The sequence below is a fragment of the Capricornis sumatraensis genome, chromosome 10, assembly GCF_032405125.1.
Source record: "Capricornis sumatraensis isolate serow.1 chromosome 10, serow.2, whole genome shotgun sequence".
Lineage (NCBI taxonomy): Eukaryota > Metazoa > Chordata > Mammalia > Artiodactyla > Bovidae > Capricornis > Capricornis sumatraensis.
Genome location: NC_091078.1, coordinates 45,868,525 through 45,892,476, shown reverse-complemented (window position 1 = coordinate 45,892,476; position 23,952 = coordinate 45,868,525). Strand labels below are relative to the sequence as shown.

The 23,952-nt window shown below is 42.7% G+C and overlaps 1 protein-coding gene across 1 annotated transcript; it reads left to right on the top strand.

Annotated features, from left to right (window-relative positions):
- The first annotated feature begins 2,147 nt into the window (after nt 1–2,147).
- On the top strand, nt 2,148–16,473 carry URGCP (upregulator of cell proliferation). Its single transcript, XM_068982145.1, has 4 exons — nt 2,148–2,218; nt 9,853–9,900; nt 10,134–10,172; nt 13,250–16,473. Exons 2-4 carry the CDS (start codon nt 9,870–9,872, stop codon nt 15,841–15,843), a joined length of 2,664 nt encoding a protein of 887 aa, XP_068838246.1. The 5' UTR covers nt 2,148–2,218; nt 9,853–9,869; the 3' UTR covers nt 15,844–16,473.
- The last annotated feature ends 7,479 nt before the right edge of the window (nt 16,474–23,952 follow it).

Here is a 23,952-nt window from a genome sequence, read left to right as displayed (position 1 = left end):
TTGCCTTTCTTTGGGCTTGGAATGAAAACTGACCTTTTCCAGTCCTGTGACCACTGCTGAGTTTTCCACATTTGCTGGCATATTGAGTGCAGCACTTTCATAGTATCATCTTCCAGGATTTGAAATAGCTCAACTGGAATTCCATCACCTCAACTAGCTTTGTTTGTAGTGATGCTTTCTAGGGCCCACTTGACTTCACATTCCAGGATGTCTGGCTCTAGATGAGTGATCACACCATCGTGATTATCTGAGTCATGAAGATCTTTTTTGTACAATTCTTCTGTGTATTCTTGCCACCTCTTCTTAATATCTTCTGCTTCTGTTAGGTCCATACTATTTCTGTCCTTTATCGAGCCCATCTTTGCATGAAATATTCCCTTGGTATCTCTAATTTTCTTGAAGAGATCTCTAGTTTTTCCCATTCTGTTGTTTTCCTCTATTTCTTTTCATTGATTGCTGAGGAAGGCTTTCTTATCTCTTCTTGCTATTCTTTGGAACTCTGCATTCAGATGCTTATATCTTTCCTTTTCTCCTTTGCTTTTTGCCTCTTTTCTTTTCACAGATATATGTAAGGCCTCCCCAGACAGCCATTTTGCTTTTTTGCATTTCTTTTCCAGGGGGATGGTCTTGATCCCTGTCTCCTGTACAATGTCACGAATCTCATTCCATAGTTCATCAGGCACTCTATCTATCAGATCTAGGCCCTTCAATCTATTTCTCACTTCCACTGTGTAATCATAAGGGATTTGATTTAGGTCATACCTGGATGGTATAGCGATTTTCCCTACTTTCTTCAATTGAAGTCTAAATTTGGTAATAAAGAGTTCATGATCTGATCCACAGTCAGCTCCTGGTTTTGTTTTTGTTGACTGTATAGAGCTTCTCCATCTTTGGCTGCAAAGAATATAATCAAGCAGGAGACCCCCATTCAATTCCTGGCTCAGGAAGATCCGCTGGAGAAGGGAATGGCTACCCACTCGAGTATTCTGACCTAGAGAATTCCATGGACTGTCTACTACATGTGGTCAGAAAAAGTCGGACATGACTCAGAGACTTTGACTTTCACTTTTAGTCTTCAGAAATGAAATGCTCAGGCTCATCTTGTTCTTTTGCTGCTCCAGCTCTGGACTCTGTAATTTCTCTAAGGAGACCGGATACCTTTTAGTGTGGTGTGATATTGAAGGGTACTTGGTATGTTCACTGATACCGTAGTGTCTTTGCTTCGGGCCTTTTCAATGGACAGAGCTAGGAAACGTATGCACATGTACACAGATACACGAACATGCATGTAGAAATCATAAGTGCATACCTGTACCTCCAATCCCAGGGTACCTCTGTGAATTCTTTTTCTAACTTCCTCCTTTCCTTATTTGTGTGCCCTTTCTTCATCAATGGAATCCTGACTTCTGGCAAATGAACACATTTAATCATTCCCATAATATTACCTTAAATAATTTATCCTTAAATAGATTATACTTATCAAGGCTACTTAAATTAATTCAGGATCAACCCTCCCTGCCCACACTATTAACTTTTGATGAACATCCTTCTAGATCTCCCTGTATACACCTTTAGATAGAAAGACAGTTTTATTAAATAGTAATCACACTCTACATACTCTTCTGTAACCTGGCTTTTCCCCAACCAATGAAAATATCATTAACATCATTCCATATCATACAGCATCTTTTTTTTCCACAAAATGAGATCCACAGAATATTTTTTAATGATTACACAGTAAGACTGTACCATAATTCCTGTTATTGGACTTTGATTTAAAAAGATGTCCAATTTTTCACATAGTAGTGTAAAACAATGAAAATCTATCTTTTATCCACTTGGCATTAACATATTTGTAACTAAATTTTAATTGTTTCAGTAGGATAGAAGTGGAATTACTGGTCAAAGGGTATATAATTTTTTATGCTTTTCTCGATGGCTGTTGGCTGTGTTCCACAGTTTTTGAGTGCTGATTTTTTTAGACACATGTGGGCCTGGCTTCAAGATTCTAGTTTTGAGGATCTGAAGTGTTACCAGGATTTGTAGTTTTTAAAGGCTTCTTAAGAGATTTTGATGTGCATCCAATTTGACAGGTGAAAGTGGTATTTCATTAATTTAATAATAATTTTCTTCTGAAATTGTTTCAGACACTCAGATTTGGGAGAAGTAGCATCAGGAATAAAAGCTTCTGAGAGACGAACAGCTGTGGCCATTGCAGGTAAAGTTGGGTTTGGGCCCACCTTGGAGCAAATCCATTTCTTCTGTTCCACTGGGATTCTGGATTCCAGCACCATACTGGGCAGAATCATGGACCTCAAAAATAAATAAGCATAAGGTTTTTTATTTTTCCTTTTACAAGAAGATCCATTTAAGGGTCTTTTAAGTTTCCCTCATATATTCAAAATAGGGTTCGCTTTTGAAAAGGTATTTACCACAGTTTTACCAGGAACACTGGTAAATCACTCCAATTTGAGCACATTGTTATTCCCACATCCTGAGCTGTGTTGAGGGTGACTGTCTAGTTTCTAAACTGGGCACACATGAGAATGAACAGTGTGTTTTGTTGGGACAAGAGGAATAGATTGCGACTGTCCTAGTAGACTGGAGCTTATAATCTTTCTGAATATGGTCCATATTAGCTGGTTTTCATTTCTCTGGGAATTTGGGGTATGGGGTGGGGCTGTAGCTGCCCCTTATGACTTCAACTAAAGTCTAGACATCTTAACTTCTTTTAATAACTTCATTTTGGATCTGAAAGTAAAGTGAAAGTGTTAGTCGCTCAGTCATGTCTGATTTTTTGCTACCCCATGGACTGTAGCCTGTCAGGCTCCTCTGTCCATGGAATTCTCCAGGCAAGAATATTGGAGTGGGTAGCCATTCCCTTTTCCAGGAGATTTCCCAAACCCAGGGAAGCCCCCATTTTGTACCTATCTTTTATTAATTTGGTGCTTCTCGAAATGAATGTGTCCTATTGGATATTAATAGTGTTATGCAAAAATCACCCTACAAAAATATGTAAATAAGTTTGGGTTAATCAAATTTTATTTTATCCATTCAAACAAATATTTGTTGACTATTTACCATGTGTTGGCTTTGTTGTAGGGATTGTGAATATAAGAAACAATAGTGAATGCAATAACCAAAAATCCTAGTCTTTTTGGAACTTAAGTTCTAGAAGGTAGGCACTGTGGGAATTCATGGTCAGTTGGTCAAGGCTAAGCAAAGTTGAGATCAAGCAATAATTGCTCAAAGCCCTTCAGTTTCTCAAGACCTTGAATTGTACTATTCAAAACATTAGCCACTAGGCACACATTCAAAATTAAATAAAATTAAAAATTCAGTTCCTCATTCACACTAGCCATATGTCAAGTGCTCAGTAGCCATACAGCTAGTGACTGCATGTTTAACAGGGTAGATGTAGAACAAGGCAGTCTACTGGCAGGCAGTGCTGTAGAAAATCAGGAAGGAAAATTTCAGGGTGGGCTGGGGAAAAGCAGTGGCCTTGTTGGCTTATTGTGAGCTAGGTTGCCCTATTTAGTTTTTTACAACAGCCTCATAAGATAGTCATTATCAGTTCTTTGTTTCATTTGAGGAAACTGAGGCTCAGGGATGTTCTGACCCTTCTCCAAAATTCTACCTTCCCACTGAATAAGGCTTTTGTAATTATTAAAAAAAAAATTTCTTCCTGAGGAATATGAATTCCTCTTAAGCATATTTTTAAGACCTAAACCAAGCTTTTTAACCTATAAGATTTTTAAAAAGTTATATTGAAGTATAATATAAATATGGAAAAGTGCCCATATTGTAAGTGCATAGCTTGATAAAGTTTCACAAAGACTGACCTATGTTAGCCAGCATCCAGGAGAAGAAGCTAAACAAAAACTTCACCTAAGAAGTCCACCTTCTAATCACTTCCTCCGCTGCCTTTGCCAGACATAACCACTCTCTAGACTTCTAAAAGCTTAGATTAGTTTTTCCTGATTTGTACTTCATATAATTATCCTATAGAATATATTTGGTTTTGCTTTATCTCAAGTCTGAGGACTCTAATTACTTCATAACTTTTTCTTTAAAAAAAAAAATCATCTAAATCATTGAAGAGAATTCTGGAAGATGGCACAGCAAGATGCGCCAGGAATTTCTTTCCTCACCTGGACAGCAGTTGCACTGGCAGAATCTGTCTGATGTAATTACTCTGGAACTCTGCAGTCTGATGGAGGCTCCCAACTTCCAGGGGGAGAATTAGAGGGTAAACTGCAGTTAATTGTGGTCCGTTTCAGCTCTTAATACAGTAGCAGCTACCCATCTCCACCCACAGCCAAGTGGCAGGCAACTGTGTACATGGTCTTGGAGTAACTTGACACAGCATGTGGGATCCAGGGTGAGCAAAAAAACCCTATCCTCTAAATATCCAGTATCAGTATCTGTGCTCTAATTGTGGATTGCTGTTTCTGATCACAGAACTGAAGGCAAAGAGGGGGGCAGCAATTGTCAGAACTCCAAACATTGTTGCAAGCCCCTCCCCCTCCAGCTGAAGGGCCTTAGAGAGGGAATCAAAAGATCAACACCTTCCTATCTATCATTATTTGCTTATTTCTATTTTGTAAGCCACACATTAAAGAGTAGAACATTCAAAAACAACTGCATATATATGAAAAATTAGAAAATAACTGTGCATTCCCAGAAAAATGCTCAAAAAAAGATCAGAGAAGACTTTAAGTTTACATCTTAAGCTGAATCTCAGCACAGCAATAGCCAACAGCAATCAAAAACAAATAATAAAAAAATAACAGTAGCAAACCCTGAGTAAGGGCAAATAATCTGATTTCCATAGTTAGCACATTATTAGATTCAAAGGTGTTCAACAAAAACATCACAAAGCATAGAAAGAAACAGGAATATGTGGTCCATTCAAAAGGAAAAATATATCAACAAAATCTGTCCCTCAAAAGACTTTGTGGCAGATATATTAGATAGACTTTAAAACAACAATCCTAAAGATGCTAGAAGGACTAAAGGAGGATATGGAGAAAGTCAAGAGAATGGTGAGTGAACAAAAGGTGAATATCAATAAAGAAATAGAAAACCCAAAAATAAGCCAAAACAAATTCTAGAGCTGAAGAGTACAACAACTGAAATGAAAAATTCACTAGCAGGATTCAAAGGCAGACTTGGCAGGAGGAAGAATGAATTAGTGAACTTGAAGATCAGACTGTGGAAATTATCAAAGCTGAGGAACAGAAAGAGGAAATATTGAAGAAAAGCAGACAGAGCCTGTTGGACACCATCAAAAGGACCAAGATACTCATTGTAGGAGACCCAGAAGGAGAAGAGAAAGAAGCAGAGAGAATATTTGAAGAAATATGGCTGAAACTTCCTGAATCTAAAGAAAGATGTGTATGTAATCATCCAAAAAGCTCAATGAGTTCCAAGTAAAATTAATTTGGAGAGACCTACACCAAGACACATAATACAAAGAAAAAGAAGAAATCTTGAAAGCAGCAAGTGATAAGTCACTACAAGTGATTTTCAAAGAGATTATCTGCAGATTTCTCATTAGAAACTTGGGAGGCCAGAAGATATAGTCAAAGTGTTTAAAAAACTGTCAACCAGGATTCATATATCCAGCAAAACTGTGCTTCAGAAATGAGAGAGAAATCAAGACATTCCCAGATGAACAAAAGCTGAGGGAGTTTGTGACCACTAGTTATCCCTAGAAGAAGTGCTTAAGGGAGTGCTGCAAAGAGAAAGGACATTAGACAGTAACCTTATGCTGTATGAGAAATAAAGATCTCAGTAAGGTAGATACATGGGCAATTATATAGCTAATATTATTGTAACAGTTGTTTGTAACTGCACTTTTTGTTTCCAATGTGATGTAAGAGACCAATATATTTAAATTAAAAATTAATGTAATAGCTAGCATTACTGTAACATTAATTTGTAATTCCAAATCTTGTTCTGTGTGCGACTGAACTGAACTGAATTTAGGAGACTAATACATTTGAAGAGGTATTAGTTTATGTTTAGGGGCACACATTATATAAAGATGTAATTTTGTGATATCAAAAAACAAAAGGGGTTTTTGGCTTTACAGCGTGTAAACAATTTTAGAGTATATGTTGTTGACATTAAACTAGTATAAATTCAAATTAGAATGTTATAAATTTAGGAGACTAAATGTAATCCCCATGGCAACCACAAAGGAAATTGTTATAGAACATACACAAAAGGGAATCAAGAAGGAATTTAAACATTTCACTACCAAAAAATAAATAGACACAAAAGAAGAAAGGAATGCAGGAAATGAGGGACAAAAATATATAGCACAATGACAGAAATACGTGCCTCCTTATCAGTAATTACTTTAAATGTAAGTGGATTAAACTCTCCCATCAAAAAACAGAGATTGGCAGAATTGATAAAAACACACGACTCAATTATATGCTATTTATAAGAGACTCACTTTTGAGATCCAAAGACAACTTGTAAAAGTAAAAAGATGGAGAAAGATATTATGTGCAAATAATTATCAAAAGAGAACTGCAGTGGCTATAATAATTTCAGATGAAATAGGCTTTAAGTAAAAAACAACTACAAGAGACAGAGAAGGACATTACATGTTAACAAACATTTCAATACAGCAAGAAGATACAATAATTATAAACATTTATGTAATGTCAGACCATCAAAATATAAAAAGCAAACCTGAGAGAACTGAAGGAGAAAATAGACGGTTCTACAGTAATAGTTGTGGATTCCAATACCCCACTCAAAATAATGGATAGAACAACCAGACAGAAGATAAGTGAGGAAATAGAGGCCTTCAACAACACAATAAACCTACTAGATCTAAGAGACATATGCAGAACATCCCCCTCCCCCGGCCAGCAACAACAGCAACATACACGTTCTTCTCAACTGGACATAGGATATTTTCCTGGGTAGACCATATATAGGGCCACAAAGTAAGTGTCAGTGGTTTCTAAAAGATAGATATCATAGAAAATATCTTCTTTGACTGTGGTGAGATAAAGTTAGAAATCAATAACAATCTGGAGAATTCACAAAATTTTGGAGACCTAACAATGTCCTTTCAAACAACCAATGGATCAAAGACAAAATCACAAAGAAATTTAAAAAATAGTTAAGACATGAATAAAAATATAAACACATCATATTAACACTTATGGACTGCACCCAAAGTGGTACTAAGGGGAAATTTATAAATGCTCATGATAAAAACAAGAAACATCCCATATAAACAGACTAACTTTACAACTTTTAAGTTGTAACAGGAAAAGAAAAACAAGCTAAACGCAAAGCTCACATAAAGAAAGAAAGAATAAAAGATTAGAGCAGAGATCAATGAAATAGAGAATAGAAAACTAATAGATTCCAGTTCAAGATGGTGGAGTAGAAGGATATGTGTGTATCTCCTCCCGTGAGAGCACCAAAATTGCAACTAGTTGTTGAACAACCATCAACAGGAGTATGCTGGAAACCACCAAAAAAAGATAGTGCACATCCAAAGACAAACAAGAAGCTGCAGTGAGACAGTAAAAGGGGCACGAAGAGAAAGAGAAAGGACCTGGGAAAATATTTGAAGAGATAATAGCTGAAAATGTCCCAAACATGGGAAAGGAAATAGTCAGCCAAGTCCAGGAAGGACAGAGTCCTAGGAAGTAAAAACCCAAGGAGGAACACACCAGGACACAGACTAATCAAACTGACAAAAATTAAATACAAGACAAAATATTAAAAGCAACAAGGGAAAAACAACAAATAACATACAGGGAACTCCCATCAGGCCATCAGCTGATTTCTAAACAGAAACTCTATGAGCCAGAAGAGAATGGCATGATTTATTTAAACTGACGAAAGGGAAGAACCTACAACCAAGAATATTTACTCTACCCAGCAAGACTCTCCTTCAGATTTGATGGAGAAATCAAAAGCTTTCCAGACAAGCAAAAATTAAGAGAATTCAGCACCACCAAACCAGCTTTACAACAAATGCTAAAGGCACTTCTCTAGGCAGGAAACACAAGAGTAGGAAAAGACCTACAGAGAATAAACCCAAAACAACTAAGAAAACAGTAATAGGATTATACATATCTATCAGTTCAGTTCAGTTCAGTCACTCAGTCGTGTCCGACTCTTTGCAACCCCGTGAACCACAGCATGCCAGGCCTCCCTGCCCATCACCAACTCCCAGAGTCTACCCATGTCCATTGAGTCGGTGATGTCATCCAACCATCTCATTGTCATCCCATTCTCCTCCTGCCCTCAATTTTTCCCAGCATCAGGGTCTTTTCAAATGAGTCAGCTCTTTGCATCACATGGCCAAAGTATTGGAGTTTCAGCTTCAATGTCAGTCCTACCAATGATCACCCAGAACTAATCTCTTTTAGGATGGACTGGTTGGATCTCCTTGCGGTCCAAGGAACTCTCAAGAGTCCCTGGTGGTCCAGTGGTTAGGAATTTGCACTTTGACTTCCCAGGGCCTGGGTTCACTCCATGATCCGGAAACTAAGATCCTATAAGCTGTGTGGCATGCCCCCCACCCCAAAATAGTAAATTTTATGTTACGTATATTTTAACACAATTTTTAAAAATGGAAAAATACTCAAGGAAAAAAGTGTTTTATGGTGAACAATTCTATGACATTTAGTACATTCATAAACTTATGAAATCACCATTTCTTATTTATTGATTTCCAAAACATTTCCATCACTTGAAAGTAAAACTCTACCCCTTGAGCAGTTTCTCCCATCTCTCCTCCCAGTTTCCAGGCTGGACCACCAATCTGTATTAAGTCTTTGTTTATATTTATGTTAAGTATTTTCCTATAAATGAAGTCATACAATATATCCCCCCCCCTTTTTTTTTTCACCTAGCATAGTGTTTTTGAGTTCCTCCATATTGTTCCTTTTTAGAATTGAATTATATGCTATTGTATGGATAGACCACATTTTGTTTATCTATTCATCTGTCAGTGGACATTTTGCTCTTTGGTTCCACCTTTTGGCTATTGTGAATAATCATGCTATGAACATGCATGTACATGTACTTTTTTGAGTCCCTGTTTTAAGTTCTTCTAGGTATATACCTCAGAGTGGAATTACTGAGTCAAATGGTAATTCTGTATTTAACTGTTTGAGGAACAGCCAAATTGTTTTCCCAACAGCTGCACCACTTAAAGTCCTATCAGAAATGTACAAGGGTTCCGATTTCCCCTGATCCTATCAATGCTTGCTACTTTCCATCCTTTTTTAAAATCACCATCCTAACAGATGTGCAGTGCTATCTCACTGTGGTTTTGATTTGATTTCACTAGTGACTGATGATGTTGAGCATCATTTTATGTGCTTGTGACCATTTGTATATTTTTTTGGAGAAATGTCTATTCAAGTTCTTTGAATATTCCGCTTTTCAATTAAGTTTTTTTTTGTCTTTTTTGTTGAGAAGTTGTACTTGTTTACATATTTCAGATACTAGATCCAATCACATATGGTTTGCACATATTTTCCACATTCATAGGTTGTCTTTCACTTTCTTGAGAATGTTCTTTGATGCATACAGAATTTTACTTTGATGAAGTCCAGTTTATGTATTTCTTGTGGCCTGTGCTTTTGGACTAGTGATCCTAGAGCAAATCATTATCTTGTGTGTGTGGTTATTACTACTTTGGGTCATATTTGGGGTTCTAAGCAAATGAAATTTACATAGGAAAAACTGAAACCAATAATAGTACTCAAAATAAACATTGTACCTTCACTTGAATTTTCTGGTAGAAAGGTCCTAACTTGATGATGAAACTAAATGTGTATATATGTTTTTTTCTTCCAGATTTGGAATGGAGAGAAATGGAAGATGACTGCGAGTTTCATTATGGAGGTAGAAATTACAGGATTTGGCAACAGATTGGATTAGGGAAAGAGATAAGGAAGTGATAGGTAAAGATAGGCAAAGTGAAAAAAATAACTGGGATTTTAGATTTTGAACAATTGGGAGAAGTTACTACCTTAGTAAGAAAGAATGGGGGTTCTGAGTTTAGCCTAAATTAATTTGTGTCAATTCAAGCCCCCTGATTTGATTGATATTTCATTTTCCTTTGCTTTTTTTTTTAGAGGGTCCGAATGAAGCTCAGGATAGTGACTTTCCAATAGGTATGTTTCATCTCTCTGCTCTGTCTGTGTTATCGATGGAAAACATCATCTGGGCTGGTAGTTTCAACCCCTGACTGCATCAGAAGCACTGCTAGTCCATTAATCCTTTATGTGCCATTAATAATACTGCCAGGAAAATAACCCCTAGGGAGCTGTTACCATATAGAGTAACATAATGAATTTACATATTTGGACGTAAAGCTCCAGTTCCCAAAGTGATTCTAAAGCTTATCCAAGTTTGGGAGTCATTCATCTGGTGCAGTGGTTTCATTTATAGATCTGCCAAGGGTCATGGACTGGGCATGGGTGTACACATTAATAGGTTTGTTTGCTCTGGCTTTCCCTGTCACATTTGGCTACATGCTACTTAAAAAAGTTATTCTATGTCTGGATAAGAAAAACAATGTCCCTGGTTTCATTCAGGCAACAATCAGAAAACTAAGGTACTTATATGATAAATTTCTACTAAGGTGAGTCTCCCCATGTGGTTCTTTTGTTTCTGCAACAACTTTGCCAGCTCTTGACTCTCTGGGATGGTAGCATGGCCAGTTAGCCCCTGTGGAAGGCTGAGCTTCTGAAGAGAGACATTAGGCAGCAAGTGGATCCCTACAGGGGAATGAGTGCTTCACCCAGGCATGGTCCTGATCCCATCATATAACTTACTGGGAACAGGAAGAAGGTTGATGACCTGCACTTCCTCCTGTGGTTTCTGTCAGCACCTAAGGTAGCATCATAGGCATAGCTTCCTCTTTTAAGAAAAGAATGGAGAGAATCCTAGAGCTCAGCAGGATTTGTGTTTGTTTTGTTAAAATATTTAACATTTAAAGTTTTCTAATTATATGCAGTGCTATCAAAGTGCTGCACTCGATATGTCAGCAAATTTGGAAAACCCAGCAATGGCCATAGGACTGGAAAAGGTAAATCCTCATCCCAGTCCCCAAGAAGGCAATACTAAAGATGTTCAAGCCACTGGACAATTGCACTCATGTCCCCTGCTAGTAAGGTTATGTCCCAAGTCTTACATGCTAGACTTCAGCATTACATGAACAGAGAACTTCTAGATGTCCAGGCTGGGTTTAGAAAAGGCAGGAACCAGAGATCAAATTGCCAACATTCACTGGATTATAGAGAAAGCAAGGGAATTTCCAGAAAAACATCTACCTTTGTTTCATTGACTATGCTAAAGCCTTTAACTGTGTGGATCATAACAAACTGTGGAAAACTCTTAAAGAGATGGGAATACCAGAGCATCTTACCTGTCTCCTGAGAAACTGGTATGTGTCAAGAAGCAACAGTTAGAACCAGACATGGAACAACTGACTGGTTCAGGATTGAGAAAGGAGTAAAACAAGGCTGTTTATTGTCACCGTGTTTATTTAACTTATACACAGGGCATATCATGTGAAATGCTGGGCTGGATGAATTACAAGCTGGAACCAAGACTGCTGGGAGAAACATGAACAACCTCAGATATGCAGATGATACCACTGGCAGAAAGTGAAGAGGAACTAAAGAGCCTCTTAATGAGGGTGAAGGAGGAGAGTGAAAAATTTGGCTTAAAAGTTTGAAGAACTAAGATCATGGCATCTGGCCCCATCACTTCATGGCAAATAGAAGGGGAAAAGGTGGAAGCAATGACAGATTTCCTCTTCTTGGGCTCTAAAATCACTGTGGATGGTGACTGCAGCCATAAAACTAGAAGACGACTGCTTCTTGGCAGGAAAGCTATGACAAACCTAGACAGTGTGTTAAAAAGCAAAAACATCACTTTGCCAACAAAGGTCTGTATAGTCAAGGCTGTGGTCTTTCCGGTAGTCATGAATGGTTGTGAGAGCTGGACCATAAAGAAGGCAGAACACTGAAAAATTGATGCTTTTGAACTGTGGTGCTAGAGAAGACTCTTGAGAGTCCCCTGGACTCTCAACCAAAGAGATCAAACCAGTCAATCTTATAGGAAATCAACCACAAATACTCATTGGAAGGACTGATGTTGAAGCTGAAGCTCCAGTACTTTGGCCACCTGATACGAACAGCCAACTCATTGGAAAAGACCCTGATTTTGGGAAAGATTGAGGGCAGGAGGAGAAGAGGGTGACAGAGGATAAGATAGTTGTATGACATCATTGATGCAATGGACATGAACTTGGGCAAACTCCAGGAGATGGTGAGGGACATGGATGCCTGGTGTGCTGCAGTCCATGGGGTCATGAAGAGTTGGACACAACTTGGCGACTAAACAAATTATATGAAGTAAATTATATGCAATGAAAATTGGTAAGATGCTGTGGCCAAGAACAGGGATGGTGGAGGAAACCTTTGCAGGTGGCATTACTGTTCTGAGCATCTAGTGCTTGTAAGAATTCATACTCTATTGGATGTTATGGCTGAAAATCTGAACAAATAAGTACAGACTTATGATCTCTACCAAGTATTTTAATACAGTAAAAATTTAGAACCATACTATTGGCTTCAGGTTTGGAGAAATATTATTTAAAAGTGATTGCTATTACTCTGTACCAAGAGTAACTCCCTGTTTCCTTTACAAAATTTCCAACTTGTTTGTAGACAGAAAAGAATATCAACCAGAAAATCACAGTGAATCAGTTATTGTGTCCACTGTGGAAAATTCCTGGTAACAGTGTGAGGGAATCCACTGCTGGGCCAGAAGCACAGGAGTATGTTGAAGGGAGGGGGCTGTGGCCAGAGAATGAGGCCCGTGTTCCACATCTAAAGTGCATAGCTGCTCACTCTAGCCAATTAAATTTGGGCTTGGCATTGCTAAATCTTGGAGGCTTCAAGAGAAACAAGATATTTTTTACATAAAATCTCCCAATTCTTAAATGTAGTCACTGGATGTCCCTTTCTTTTTCGTCTCTAATGTCACATGTATCTGGCTGCTCTTGGGTCTGGGGTGGGTGATGTTACCTTTGTCTTGTTCTCAGGTGGCCTAGGGGTGCCTGCATTTTGGTCTGAAGGAGGCCATCTCCTACCTGCTGAGTTGGGCTCTCCCTCCCCACCTCTAACCTGGGTCCCCTGACATGCCGAGTAATCAATTATATCTTCATTTCTCTCCACAGAGGAGAGGAGCAGACTACAAGAAATGCTGTTCCTTTTGGGACTAGAGACATACCAAACACAGAAACTCAGCCTCCAGGACGCCTTACAGATCAGCAGTGACAGCATGAAGAACTGGGCTCCTCAGACTCCCAAAGACTTGCCCTGGAATTTCCTCAGGAAGCTGCAGGCCCTCAATGCTGAAGCCAGGAATACCACCATGGTCCTGGACCTTCCCCAGGACACCAGGCCTGTGGAGAAGGAGAGCCAAATGGAAGAGGAGATCATCTACTGGGACATGGCTGAGGACATCTCAGCAGACATCTATTCCTTCTCCGAGCTGCCAACACCCGACACACCTGTGAATCCCTTGGACCTTCTCTGTGCCCTTCTGCTTTCCTCTGATAGTTTCCTGCAACAGGAAATTGTGTCAAAAATGTCTCTCTGCCAGTTTGCACTCCCTCTCATTTTGCCTGACCCAGAAAACCACTACCACACATTTCTGCTGTGGGCCATGAGGGGGACTGTGCGGACATGGGCGTCACAGCCCCCAAGGGTGGTGGGAAGCTTCAGAGAAGACAGCATGGTCCTGTCCCGAGCACCTGCCTTCGCCTTTGTGCGCATGGAGGTCAGCAGCAACTCCAAATCCCAGCTTCTCAACGACGTGCTCAGCCCTGGCCACAGGCAGCAGGACTGTTTCTGGCATCGGGATCTGAACTTGGGCACCAACCCTCGGGAGATAGCAGACGGGCTGGTAGAAATTTCCTGGTTTCTTCCCAGTGGCAGGGAGGACTTGGATATTTTCCCAGAGCCCATGGCCTTCCTAAACTTGAGAGGTGACATTGGGTCTCACTGGCTGCAGTTCAAGCTCTTGACAGAAATCTCCTCGGCCATATTCATCTTGACTGACAACATCAGTAAGAAGGAATACAAATTACTGTCTTCCTTGAAGGGGTCAACCACAAAATACTACTTCATCCTGAGTCCCTACCGTGGGAAACGAAACACAAACCTGAGATTTCTGAACAGGTTAATTCCCGTGCTGAAGATGGACCACTCTCACGTCCTCGTGAAGGTCAGCAGCACAGACAGTGTGGGCTTCGTGCGTAGGGTCCGTGCCATTGTCACTCACGTGACCCGGTCCCCCTGCAGGAGGGTATCTGTGGAGGACATGGCAAATGCGGCCCGCAAGCTGGGGCTGAAGGTCGATGAGGACTGCGAGGAGTGTCAGCGGGCAAAGGACCGGATGGAGCAGATCACCAGGAAAATCAAGGACTTGGAAGCCTACTGCAGGGATGAGCTGAGGCTACAGGGGGAACCTTGGAGAAAGGTGGCCCAGGTGGAGAAGGAGCTCTGCCAGATCCAGTGGGCCAGTGACCCTCCGGAGAAGTACAGGGCTGAGCTGAGGCATCGATTACTGGAACTTCGAATGCAGCAGAATGACCATGACCCTTCCTGGGGGGTCCAGGAGTTCATCTTGGGCATCAGCAGCCCCTCCCTGGGGGAGAAGCAGTATTTCCTGAAGTGGATGGAGTGGGGACTGGCCCGGGTTGCCCAGCCAAGGCCAAGACCATCTCCAGAGATGATTTTTACCCTGAGACCAAAGCACTGTGGGGCCATGGACTTCAGTGAGCCGTTCTGGCCTGAGCCCCTGGGAGTGGAGCATTTCCTGCGGGAGATGGGACAGTTTTATGAGGCCGAAAGCTGCCTTGTGGAGGCAGGGAAGCTTCCAGCAGGGCAGAGGCGGTTTGCCCACTTCCCAGGCTTGGCCTTGGAGCTGCTGCTGAAGGGGCTTCCCCTGGAGCTGATCGATGGGAACACCCTGAGCCCCGCCTTGCGCTGGGTCACAGGGCTCCTGAAGGAGCTACATGTCCGCCTGGAGAGGAGGTCGCGCCTGGTAGTCCTGTCAGCACTTGGCATGCCAGGCACTGGCAAGTCCACCCTTCTCAATACCATGTTCGGGCTGCGCTTTGTCACAGGAAGGGGCCGTGGTCCTCGAGGGGCCTTCATGCAGCTCATTAAGGTGGCCGAGAGCTTTAGCCAGGACCTGGGCTGTGATCACATCCTGGTAATAGACTCTGGGGGCTTGATAGCTGGAGTCCGGACCGAGGCAGAGGAGAGGTTTGAGCGGGAGGCTTCCCTGGCCACTTTGATTATGGGGCTGAGCAATGTCACTGTGGTCAGTTTAGCTGAAACAAGGAACATTCCACCAGCTATTCTGCATGCATTTCTAAGGCTGGAAAAAACAGGGCACATGCCCAACTATCAGTTTGTATACCAGAACCTTCATGATGTGTCTGCCCTTGGCTCCAAGCCAAGAGAGCGGAGGCAGCTCCTGGACCAGCCCAGTGATGTGGGCAGAGCCACAGTGCAAATGGAGAAACAGGGTGATGGGATCCAGACGCTGGCCGACCTGGCCTTTTGGGACCCTGAGAAGCAGCACATTTGGCACATCCCTGGCCTGTGGCACGGAGTGCCTCCCATGGCCGCTGTGAACTTGGCGTACAGTGAAGCCATTTTTGAACTGAAGAGATGCCTGCTAGAAAACATCAGGAATGGCCTGTCCAACCAAAATAAAAACATTCAGCAGCTCATTGAGCTGGTAAGACGGCTGTGAGTCATCAAAAGAATAAATCAGCTGCCAGAGGCCTCCTCTGGGCAACCTGTTCTGATGGGCGTGTCCACGTAGGGCTGTGCCCAGCTTCTGAGAGGAGAGAAAAGTGAAAATGGGGCTGGGTCTGGAGTTGCCTACACAGTGTTAGGAAAGGAAGTTACCGCACAGACCAGTTCAGAGATGCTTTCAGGAGTATAACAACCTGGGGCAGGAGCTATTGACACAAGCAGGAAAGTGTTCTTTGTGAACTTTGCAGCCCCTGGTGGTTTGCCTTTTGTACAGCTACTCTCTGTCATTAGCCTCTGAAGCAGAGAGTAGCTCCTGACAACTGCAGCCCAGGCAGACAGTAATCAGGACAGGGCTGGGAAGGTGCCCTGAGGAAGCAGGTAGGCCTTCCCACTAGCAAACTTCAGCATCAGCATGGGTGACCCGGTTCTGCCCACTGAGGGAGTGCCCGCTGTGTGCACACGATGTATGGACTGCTCGTGCCTCAGGAGGGCTCCTGCTGGTTCTGTTGCACCCACAGCACTTTGTTTACACCTCTGCCACAACACTCAACATGTACAGTGTCTTACCTGTGCATATGTTTGCCTCTCGCCTAGACCTGTGAGCTCCTTGAGAGTACATGACCCACATTTGTACCCCCAGAGCCTGACACACTGTAGCACTTAATAAATGTGTGTTGAATGAATGAAATTAGTGAATGCACAAACGGTAAGTAATGGGCAGGTTCCTCTCTGTGCCTTTTCTTTTTATTCAAAGAGGATCACAGTGTCGTCTTAGGGGGTTGCTTACTAGAACATCTGAAATAGTGGACACCTAGGAGAGCATCTTTAAAAATGCCATCATGTCCCCTTTCTTTAAGCAGAGATCCAGTCTTCAGGCTATTAATAGAAAACTGAACTAAATATCTTCACATGAACTCTGTGATGGTGATGATAGCTCCATCATTACCCATTTTAGGAAAGGAGGCCTGGAGCAGTTCAGCAGCTCATCCAGCCTGCAAACCTGCATTGGTGGTGAGGAGCTGATGAGGAAGCGGGTGCCTTCTGCCCTGCACCTCTGCTGGTGACCACTTATTGTCTCCAACCTTCCACAGCTTCCAGGCTGAACCCAAGCCTGGCCCCTGGGCATCCCCAGTTTCATGCCTCCAGGGCCAGACCGCTGACATCATCCATGGCCCACTTGACACCATGAGCAAGAACATGGAGTTTCCCCTCTGGTGAGTCTCCAGCTGAAATCCGTCTGTGCTGGAACAGCTTGAATCAATTTTTAAAGGAACTGGTTGATTTTCAACCGTTGTAAGAAATTTCACGTGCTTGAATTTGGGACCCAGGAATGTCCTGGGTGAAATTCCTATAAGTGCTAGAGAGGCAACTGGGTAGTTTTCATGACTCTAAGAGGGAAAAAGGAAGGACAGGTTTTGGTATTTCCAGGTAAACCAACATCTTACTATTTGTGTATATAATGATCCAGGAAGAAATGAATTTTTAGTGCCTGAGCGCTAGAAACTCTTTTGAGTTTCAGAAGTGATATGTGAAAGTCATATCACTCTTTGTGACCCACCTACTGTAGAGTTCATGTAATTCTCCAGGCCAGAATACTGGAGTGGGTAGCCTATTCCTTCTCCAGGGGATCTTCCCAACCCAGGGATTGAACTCTGGTCTCCCATATTGCAGGTGGGTTCTTTACCATCTTAGCCACAAGAGAAGCCCTCAGAAATGATAAGGTTTTCCTAAATTTGTTAGCAAAAGACTAGGTTCCCCGAGTTCCAGCACTTCTTCCAACCTCTGTTTCACATATCCAGAGCCAGGCTCCCAGAGCACAGGGACCACATTCTGAACATCAGGGGCAGTAGGCAGAACATCCTGGGGCTCTGGAACAGGGGCTGAGGAGCCTGCCGTTAAAGAAAGGGTTCCAGTCTGGCGGGCTCCCTTTCCAAGTGTGGTAGGAGTTCAGGGAACAGACAGAAGTTCCTGGTCCCCACCTGGAGGCCTCATTTTCTTGAAATTGCAAAGTACAGAGGGGAGGAGGCCCTAGGGCCCAGGCAAGAGATTTCCAGAACTAGTGACACAGCTAGGGTTGGGGTCTGAGGCTCAGACAGGTGACCCTGGCCCTGGAGCTCAGAACACTAAACATCAGCCTACTGTAGCCATTCATGGGTGCATCACAGTCAGAAGGCCTCCCCACATCAGACCTGAAGACATCTTTAGGGTCTGAGAGGTCATGGAACTTGCTGTGGGGCTATTGGGCAGTAATGTCTTTGGAGCCCAGCTTCGTGATGTGAGAGCATCTCAGAGGAATGGGTGGGTGGACAGCTCACAGGGTATCAGGTACTTTGGTGAGAGCATAAACCATGTCAATGATCTTGGAGTAAATGGGCCTAGGAATCTTTAAGACTGGGCACAGAGCACCTGCCCCATTCCCTGGAGACAGAAAGTCGGATGTGGAACTCAAGGCCTGGTTTTGAACTTGGCCTTACTTCCTGCTAATTACATGGCCCTTAAACAGAGTCATTCAACATCTCTAAGCCTTATCTGTCACTACTAGCACCTCCTCTGTGGTGAGTGCACAAAAGCTGGTTTTGGAGGAGCCAGTCTGTGTGCACAAACAAGTAAGGCACCTGAAGATGTGTCTATACCAGTCTGCATACCCATGAGACTCATGCAAAGGAAGCTGCCTGCCTTCTCCATCAACTTCATTTTAACAGGCCAAAAAGGATTTATCTTGTAATTGATTAGTGATATCTTAATTTGCAGCCTTTTCTCCTTCTAAATAGTAATGTCTTCTAAACGATGTGATCTTAGATTTACTGAAACATATTGTCTAGCAGGGCTACTGTTGAGGAATCTGTACCAGCGTAAACCTGATCTGGTAGCTCTCCCCAGCTCCTCAGATGTGAATTAGACCAATAAAGAGAAATCCTTTTTTTCTGAGTCAGTAGTAAAAAAATGATTTTCGCTACAAACCTATCCTAAGTTCCTAAAATTTCAACAAAATAACTTCAGAATGCAGCCTTACAAGCACCAGTAAGTCAGAGCCGCAGAAGAGAGCTCCAAGGTGGTCTTGCTCCGGCTTCCGTGACTTTCCAGCCCGCATCCGCAGCACCCACACTCTGGGCTCCATGGCTGCATCTACGCTGTCTGCCTGGGGCCTCCGTCCACATGTCCTTGGTCCTGGCTGGGCCTTCAGGATGGCTTTGATGGCAGCCCCACCTCCACTCTACCACCTAAGGGAGTCATGGTCCTTATCTAAGCCCCTTTTACTTGTCTCCTTCTCTGCCCTCCCCATCAGAAGAAAGGATATCAAGCCCGTTTTTTTGTGTCCATGTCTAGCACAGTAGCTAAGAACCAGGGAGTGACACCTCAATGCGTTTCATACATGAGGCCCACTTCTATCCATCTACTTCAAGGGGTCCTGAAGTAGGACCCTTTTAGCTTAGGCTACCAGTGTAGCAAAGGGTGTTTCTAATTGGTTCCACCATCAGGAGACTGGACTTCCTCAGCATGCCAATGCTGGTCAGTAAGGATAGTTTTGGATGTAACCCCTCTTCTTGTGCCTCCAACAGAAGTAGAGTTGATGGGTAGGAGTAGAGGCTCATGGGGAAACATGGGATTAGGGCCCCTTTAGCTTCCTATGCAAGAGAGAAGACAATTCAAGACTCTGCTTTAATTTTGTTTCAGTGGTTGGTTGCCGTAGTTCACAGAAGAGAGGTTGTGAGAACCTCTGGGATTCTCTTAGTGAATGGGTTGGTTATTAGCAGAAAATGACTTACCAAGAGTGACACAAAAACCATAGGGTTACAAAATTTAAAGTATCAGCAGTTCTGAATTATAACAAGTCCATTTTGTGAGGAGAACCAACATGAGTGGAGCTGTCTCCATGACCCCACAGCCAACAGGATTGCAGACGTCTCTGCATGAGACACCTCTCCCAGAGGCTGCACTCTTGTGAGTTCTAGGAAACAAACACTGTTCTAGGCTGTGCTGTGCTATGCAGTCTCCTCACACAGTGCCACCCCACAGCCTAGCCACTGCTCTATCCTTTGATACAAGTCAGCCTTTGGGTTACACTGGACACACTGAACAGACCATCTTCAAAAAAAATGTCCAGACCACACAGCAGCCCCCTCCTTTTTCTAGTCCCCTCAGAATAAGAACTGTGATGGTCTCACAAGACTGGTCATAGGAAAGGGTTGTAAAGATCATCTAATATCCCTCTCCTGCAAAGGGGTCTCTACAGATCAGGTTCTGAGGATCTTTCACATAAACCTGGAGTTGAGGATGTTGTTTCTCAACCTTGGCTGTAAAGGATTATCTAATCCCATTATCTAAGGAGTGCTGCAGGAGGACAGGTGCCACCCCTCTGCTCAGTACTGTCCTTGTGGTATGGGGTCCAATGGACTCTAATATGCAGTCAGGGTGGAGAATCGCTGCTCTGAGAGTAAACAGGGGAATCTGGATCCTCCTGGCTACCATGAGGAGAGCAAAGGAGCTCACCGGTGAGAATAAACAGCTGGACACCCTTGTCTCTCCAGGTTCTGGTCTGGATTCCCAGCAAGGGAGTCCCCCAGGGCCAGTCCTGAGCACTCTGTGCCCAACCATAGACACATGGGCCATTCATCCATTCTCTATGGTTCTGAACACTCACCCCCACTCAGTGATGCAGTGGAACCCGGGAATGAGCACATGCTTTGGAACAAGAAGGCTGCTTCCTTTTGCTAGTTCTGTAACCTCAGGGGAGTCTCTGAGCTTCCACCTTCTGATCTGCAAAACCAGGACAATACTGCCTCCTTTCTAGGATTGATGGGAGAAGCAAAGTACATAAAAACACCATTAGTGTTTTGTTAAAAGGAAATTACTGAAAAATAAATATCCTACTAAATTTTTTCTCTTGGTGATCTAAAACAATGTAAGTTCATGCTAATGTATTAAAATGTACTTTTACGTTGTTTAAATCATGCAAACACATTCATGTGATCCCCCCTCCCCCACCACCCCCTTTCAAGGAACCAGCTGAATCCATTTTTGCAACAAGGCATAGTATAAAATAAAGATAATAAACAAAAGGTAGCAAATGATCTGGATCAGTTTGAAATTCCTTGGGTCAAGGTGGTGTTCCAGTGAATTCTCATGAACCCTCAATGGCTGGTTCATTTCTCTAAGAGGATATAGATATCAGGGACTTTATTATTTAAACAACAACAACTACAAAAAAAATTTATTAGCTGTTCACTCCATCAGGCATTTTACAATGTGAGTTTCGCAACAACCATCATTGTCCTCATTTTATAGATAAGAGAAACTGAGACTCAGGAAGGTCAAGTCACTTGCCTAAATTGACAAGCCAGGAAGATGTAGTTCTACCTGATCTCTATCTACCAGATCCCACGTTCCTCACCACTTTGGAGATTTAAAAATGCTTCTCTTGTGCCTCAGCTGGTAAATAATCCACCTGCAATGCGGGAGACCTGGGTTCGATCCCTGGGTTGGGAAGGTCCCCTGGAGAAGGGAAAGTCTACCCACTCCAGTATTATGGCCTGGAGAATTCCATGGACTGCAGTTCATGGAGTCACAAAGAGTCAGACACAACTGAGCAACTTTCACTTTTCAAAAATTTACTAAAATATAAATTACCAAACTTTATGGAAACTTAAAAAAAAAATACTATCAGCTTAAAAAAGTCCTTCAGTTAAAGTTGAAAGTTCTTATATTTGAAAAAATATTGTGATTGAAGAACATCTCAGTCCTATTCTGTCCCCTTATTCAATATGCAGAACAGCTGGAGGCCACAGTTAAAAATTTTAGAAATAAAATGTTCCTAGTAAAGTGGGCATGAAAGACGCTGTCCCTTTTTGGAGAAGCCAGTGCCCAATGGTTAGAGGAAATGGAAAATGTACTGCACTGTAGCCAAGAGTCCCCTCCAAACCTCCCCTTGTCATCTGAGGCAGCTCACCATTTGCCTATGCCTCTGTTTCCCTTCGCCTCTGTTTCCCTTCCACACACATGATAATCTAGTCCTCCCTCCCATGGGAAACCACAGCAGTTTTAAGCAGCATAAGGGTGAATGATTTACGTCAAAATGGTCAAATGGTGGCAACTTCACTTGATTCACGCTAACAGTACCAATAATAGCTCTATGGTACTGCTACTGCTAAGTCACTTCAGTCGTGTTCGACTCTGTGTGACCCCATAGGCGGCAGCCCACCAGGCTCCCCCATCCCTGGGATTCTCCAAGCAAAAACATTGGAGTGGGCTGCCATTTCCTTCTCCAGTGTATCCAAGTGAAAAGTGAAAGTGAAGTTGCTCAGTTGAGTCCGACTCTTGGACCCCATGGACTGCAGCCTACTAGGCTCCTCTGTCCATGGGATTTTGCAGGCAAGAGTACTGGAGTGGGGTGCCATTGCCTTCTCCATGAGGTGGTATTATTAACAAAACCAATTATATAGATTATGGAACTGAGGCTCAATTGTACAAAGATTGTTATACCTGAATCCAGAGTCTGTGTTTTTTCCATTACTATGTTGAATTCTGAACTAACATATCCAGTGTTGATATCTTCTCCTCTGACAATAATTTCTGGATACAATTACAATGGCAATGCTTTGGTTTGAGTAGAGCAGGTTCTATAATATCTGCAATAATTTTCTGACCATCAGTCCTTCCTCCTTTAAAATTTCCCTTCAAGGACCAGATCCTGGGGTATGGTCAGATGTGAAAACCTACCCTCTGCATAACCCATCCTTGAAGACTTGGATGCTTTTTAGTTACAGCTAATTTATTAATATTAGTGTATAATATTATATTAGGTGTACAACAGTATTAATAAGTCAATATTTTTATAGATTATACTTCATTTAAAGTTATTATAAAATTAAAAACTTTTTATATTCCCTGATTGAACAATATTTCTTTTACCCTATTTATTTTTACATTGCAGTCTGTGTCCCTTAACCCTGTCAACTAAAAAATATTAGTTACAACCTGTAAATACAGTTATTTTATTTGGTGGGAATGTTTAGGACCCTGAGCCTGGAGACAGCAGCTCAGTAGCTCTGAGAACACTCTCCAAGGAGGAGGGCGTGGGTGCCAGGTGTGCAGTCAAGTTTGCAACAAAGGGAGGGGTGGGGGCAGGCAATCCAAATGTCGAAGATTACTGTTAAGTAAATAAACCCAACTATCAAGTTTAGGAATTTAGTATTCTTCTATGTAATGGGAAGATGCAAGAGTGTGGTATTATTTAAGTCATTCCTTTCATATGCTTCTCAGCTTGAGGCCACCATCTTGCGTATTTACAGAGATAATTTCTCTTTCCTGAGTTCCCTTAGGGCCTTCTGGCTCACATTGGAGGCTGTAACTGTGACTTTGGTCAATCACTGGTGACTGTGACATTCTTAAGTTCCTTATGTAGGGAGTGGTGCCGAGTGTCAGCATGGCTTAGGAATTCACATTTGGAAGGCTGGAATCACGCAGGAAGCTGTGACATCGCTTGCCCACCAATATGGCAGGAAATATTTCATTTCAGTTTCGTTCTCCTATCTTGCCCCTCCCAAGAACTGTATAAAGTTTTAACCAAAAGATATTTCTTCTTTATTTGCGGATAAGTCAGTCACCTCCCCCCCGCCTTTTTTTTTAAAAGGATATTATTTGAAGACAGAGCTCAGCATTCTTATCTGTCAGACGTGGTAAAACGCTGTTTCCCTAGAGACCCTGGCAGGCGGTAGGGTTAGCACCAACCCTCCGAAACACTCGTCACCCCACCTGTGAGAACTCTCAAGACAGCGAATCCTCGCGTTCAGCATCCTTCAGTTTTCGCATCGATGACGCAAACCACGGCTGTGGCACGGCGGAGGGGTGCGAGACGTGCACAGGGTTGCGGGGGGAGGCGCAGAGTCCAACTCCCCGCACCTCCTGGCCCCACACAGCCCGGCTCCTGAGCCTGGAGCCGGGGCCTCCACCGCCCACAGCAGGTCGGTCCCGATGGTGCGCGGCTCGGCCAGGCCGAGAGGCTTGGCCCCCTGCGCCAGCCCGCGGGTGGTCTCGCCCTGGTGGAAGCCTCGCGAGGTTTGTGTTTACCCGGCCCGTTTCGCTCCGCCCCGCCCCCCCCCCCCCA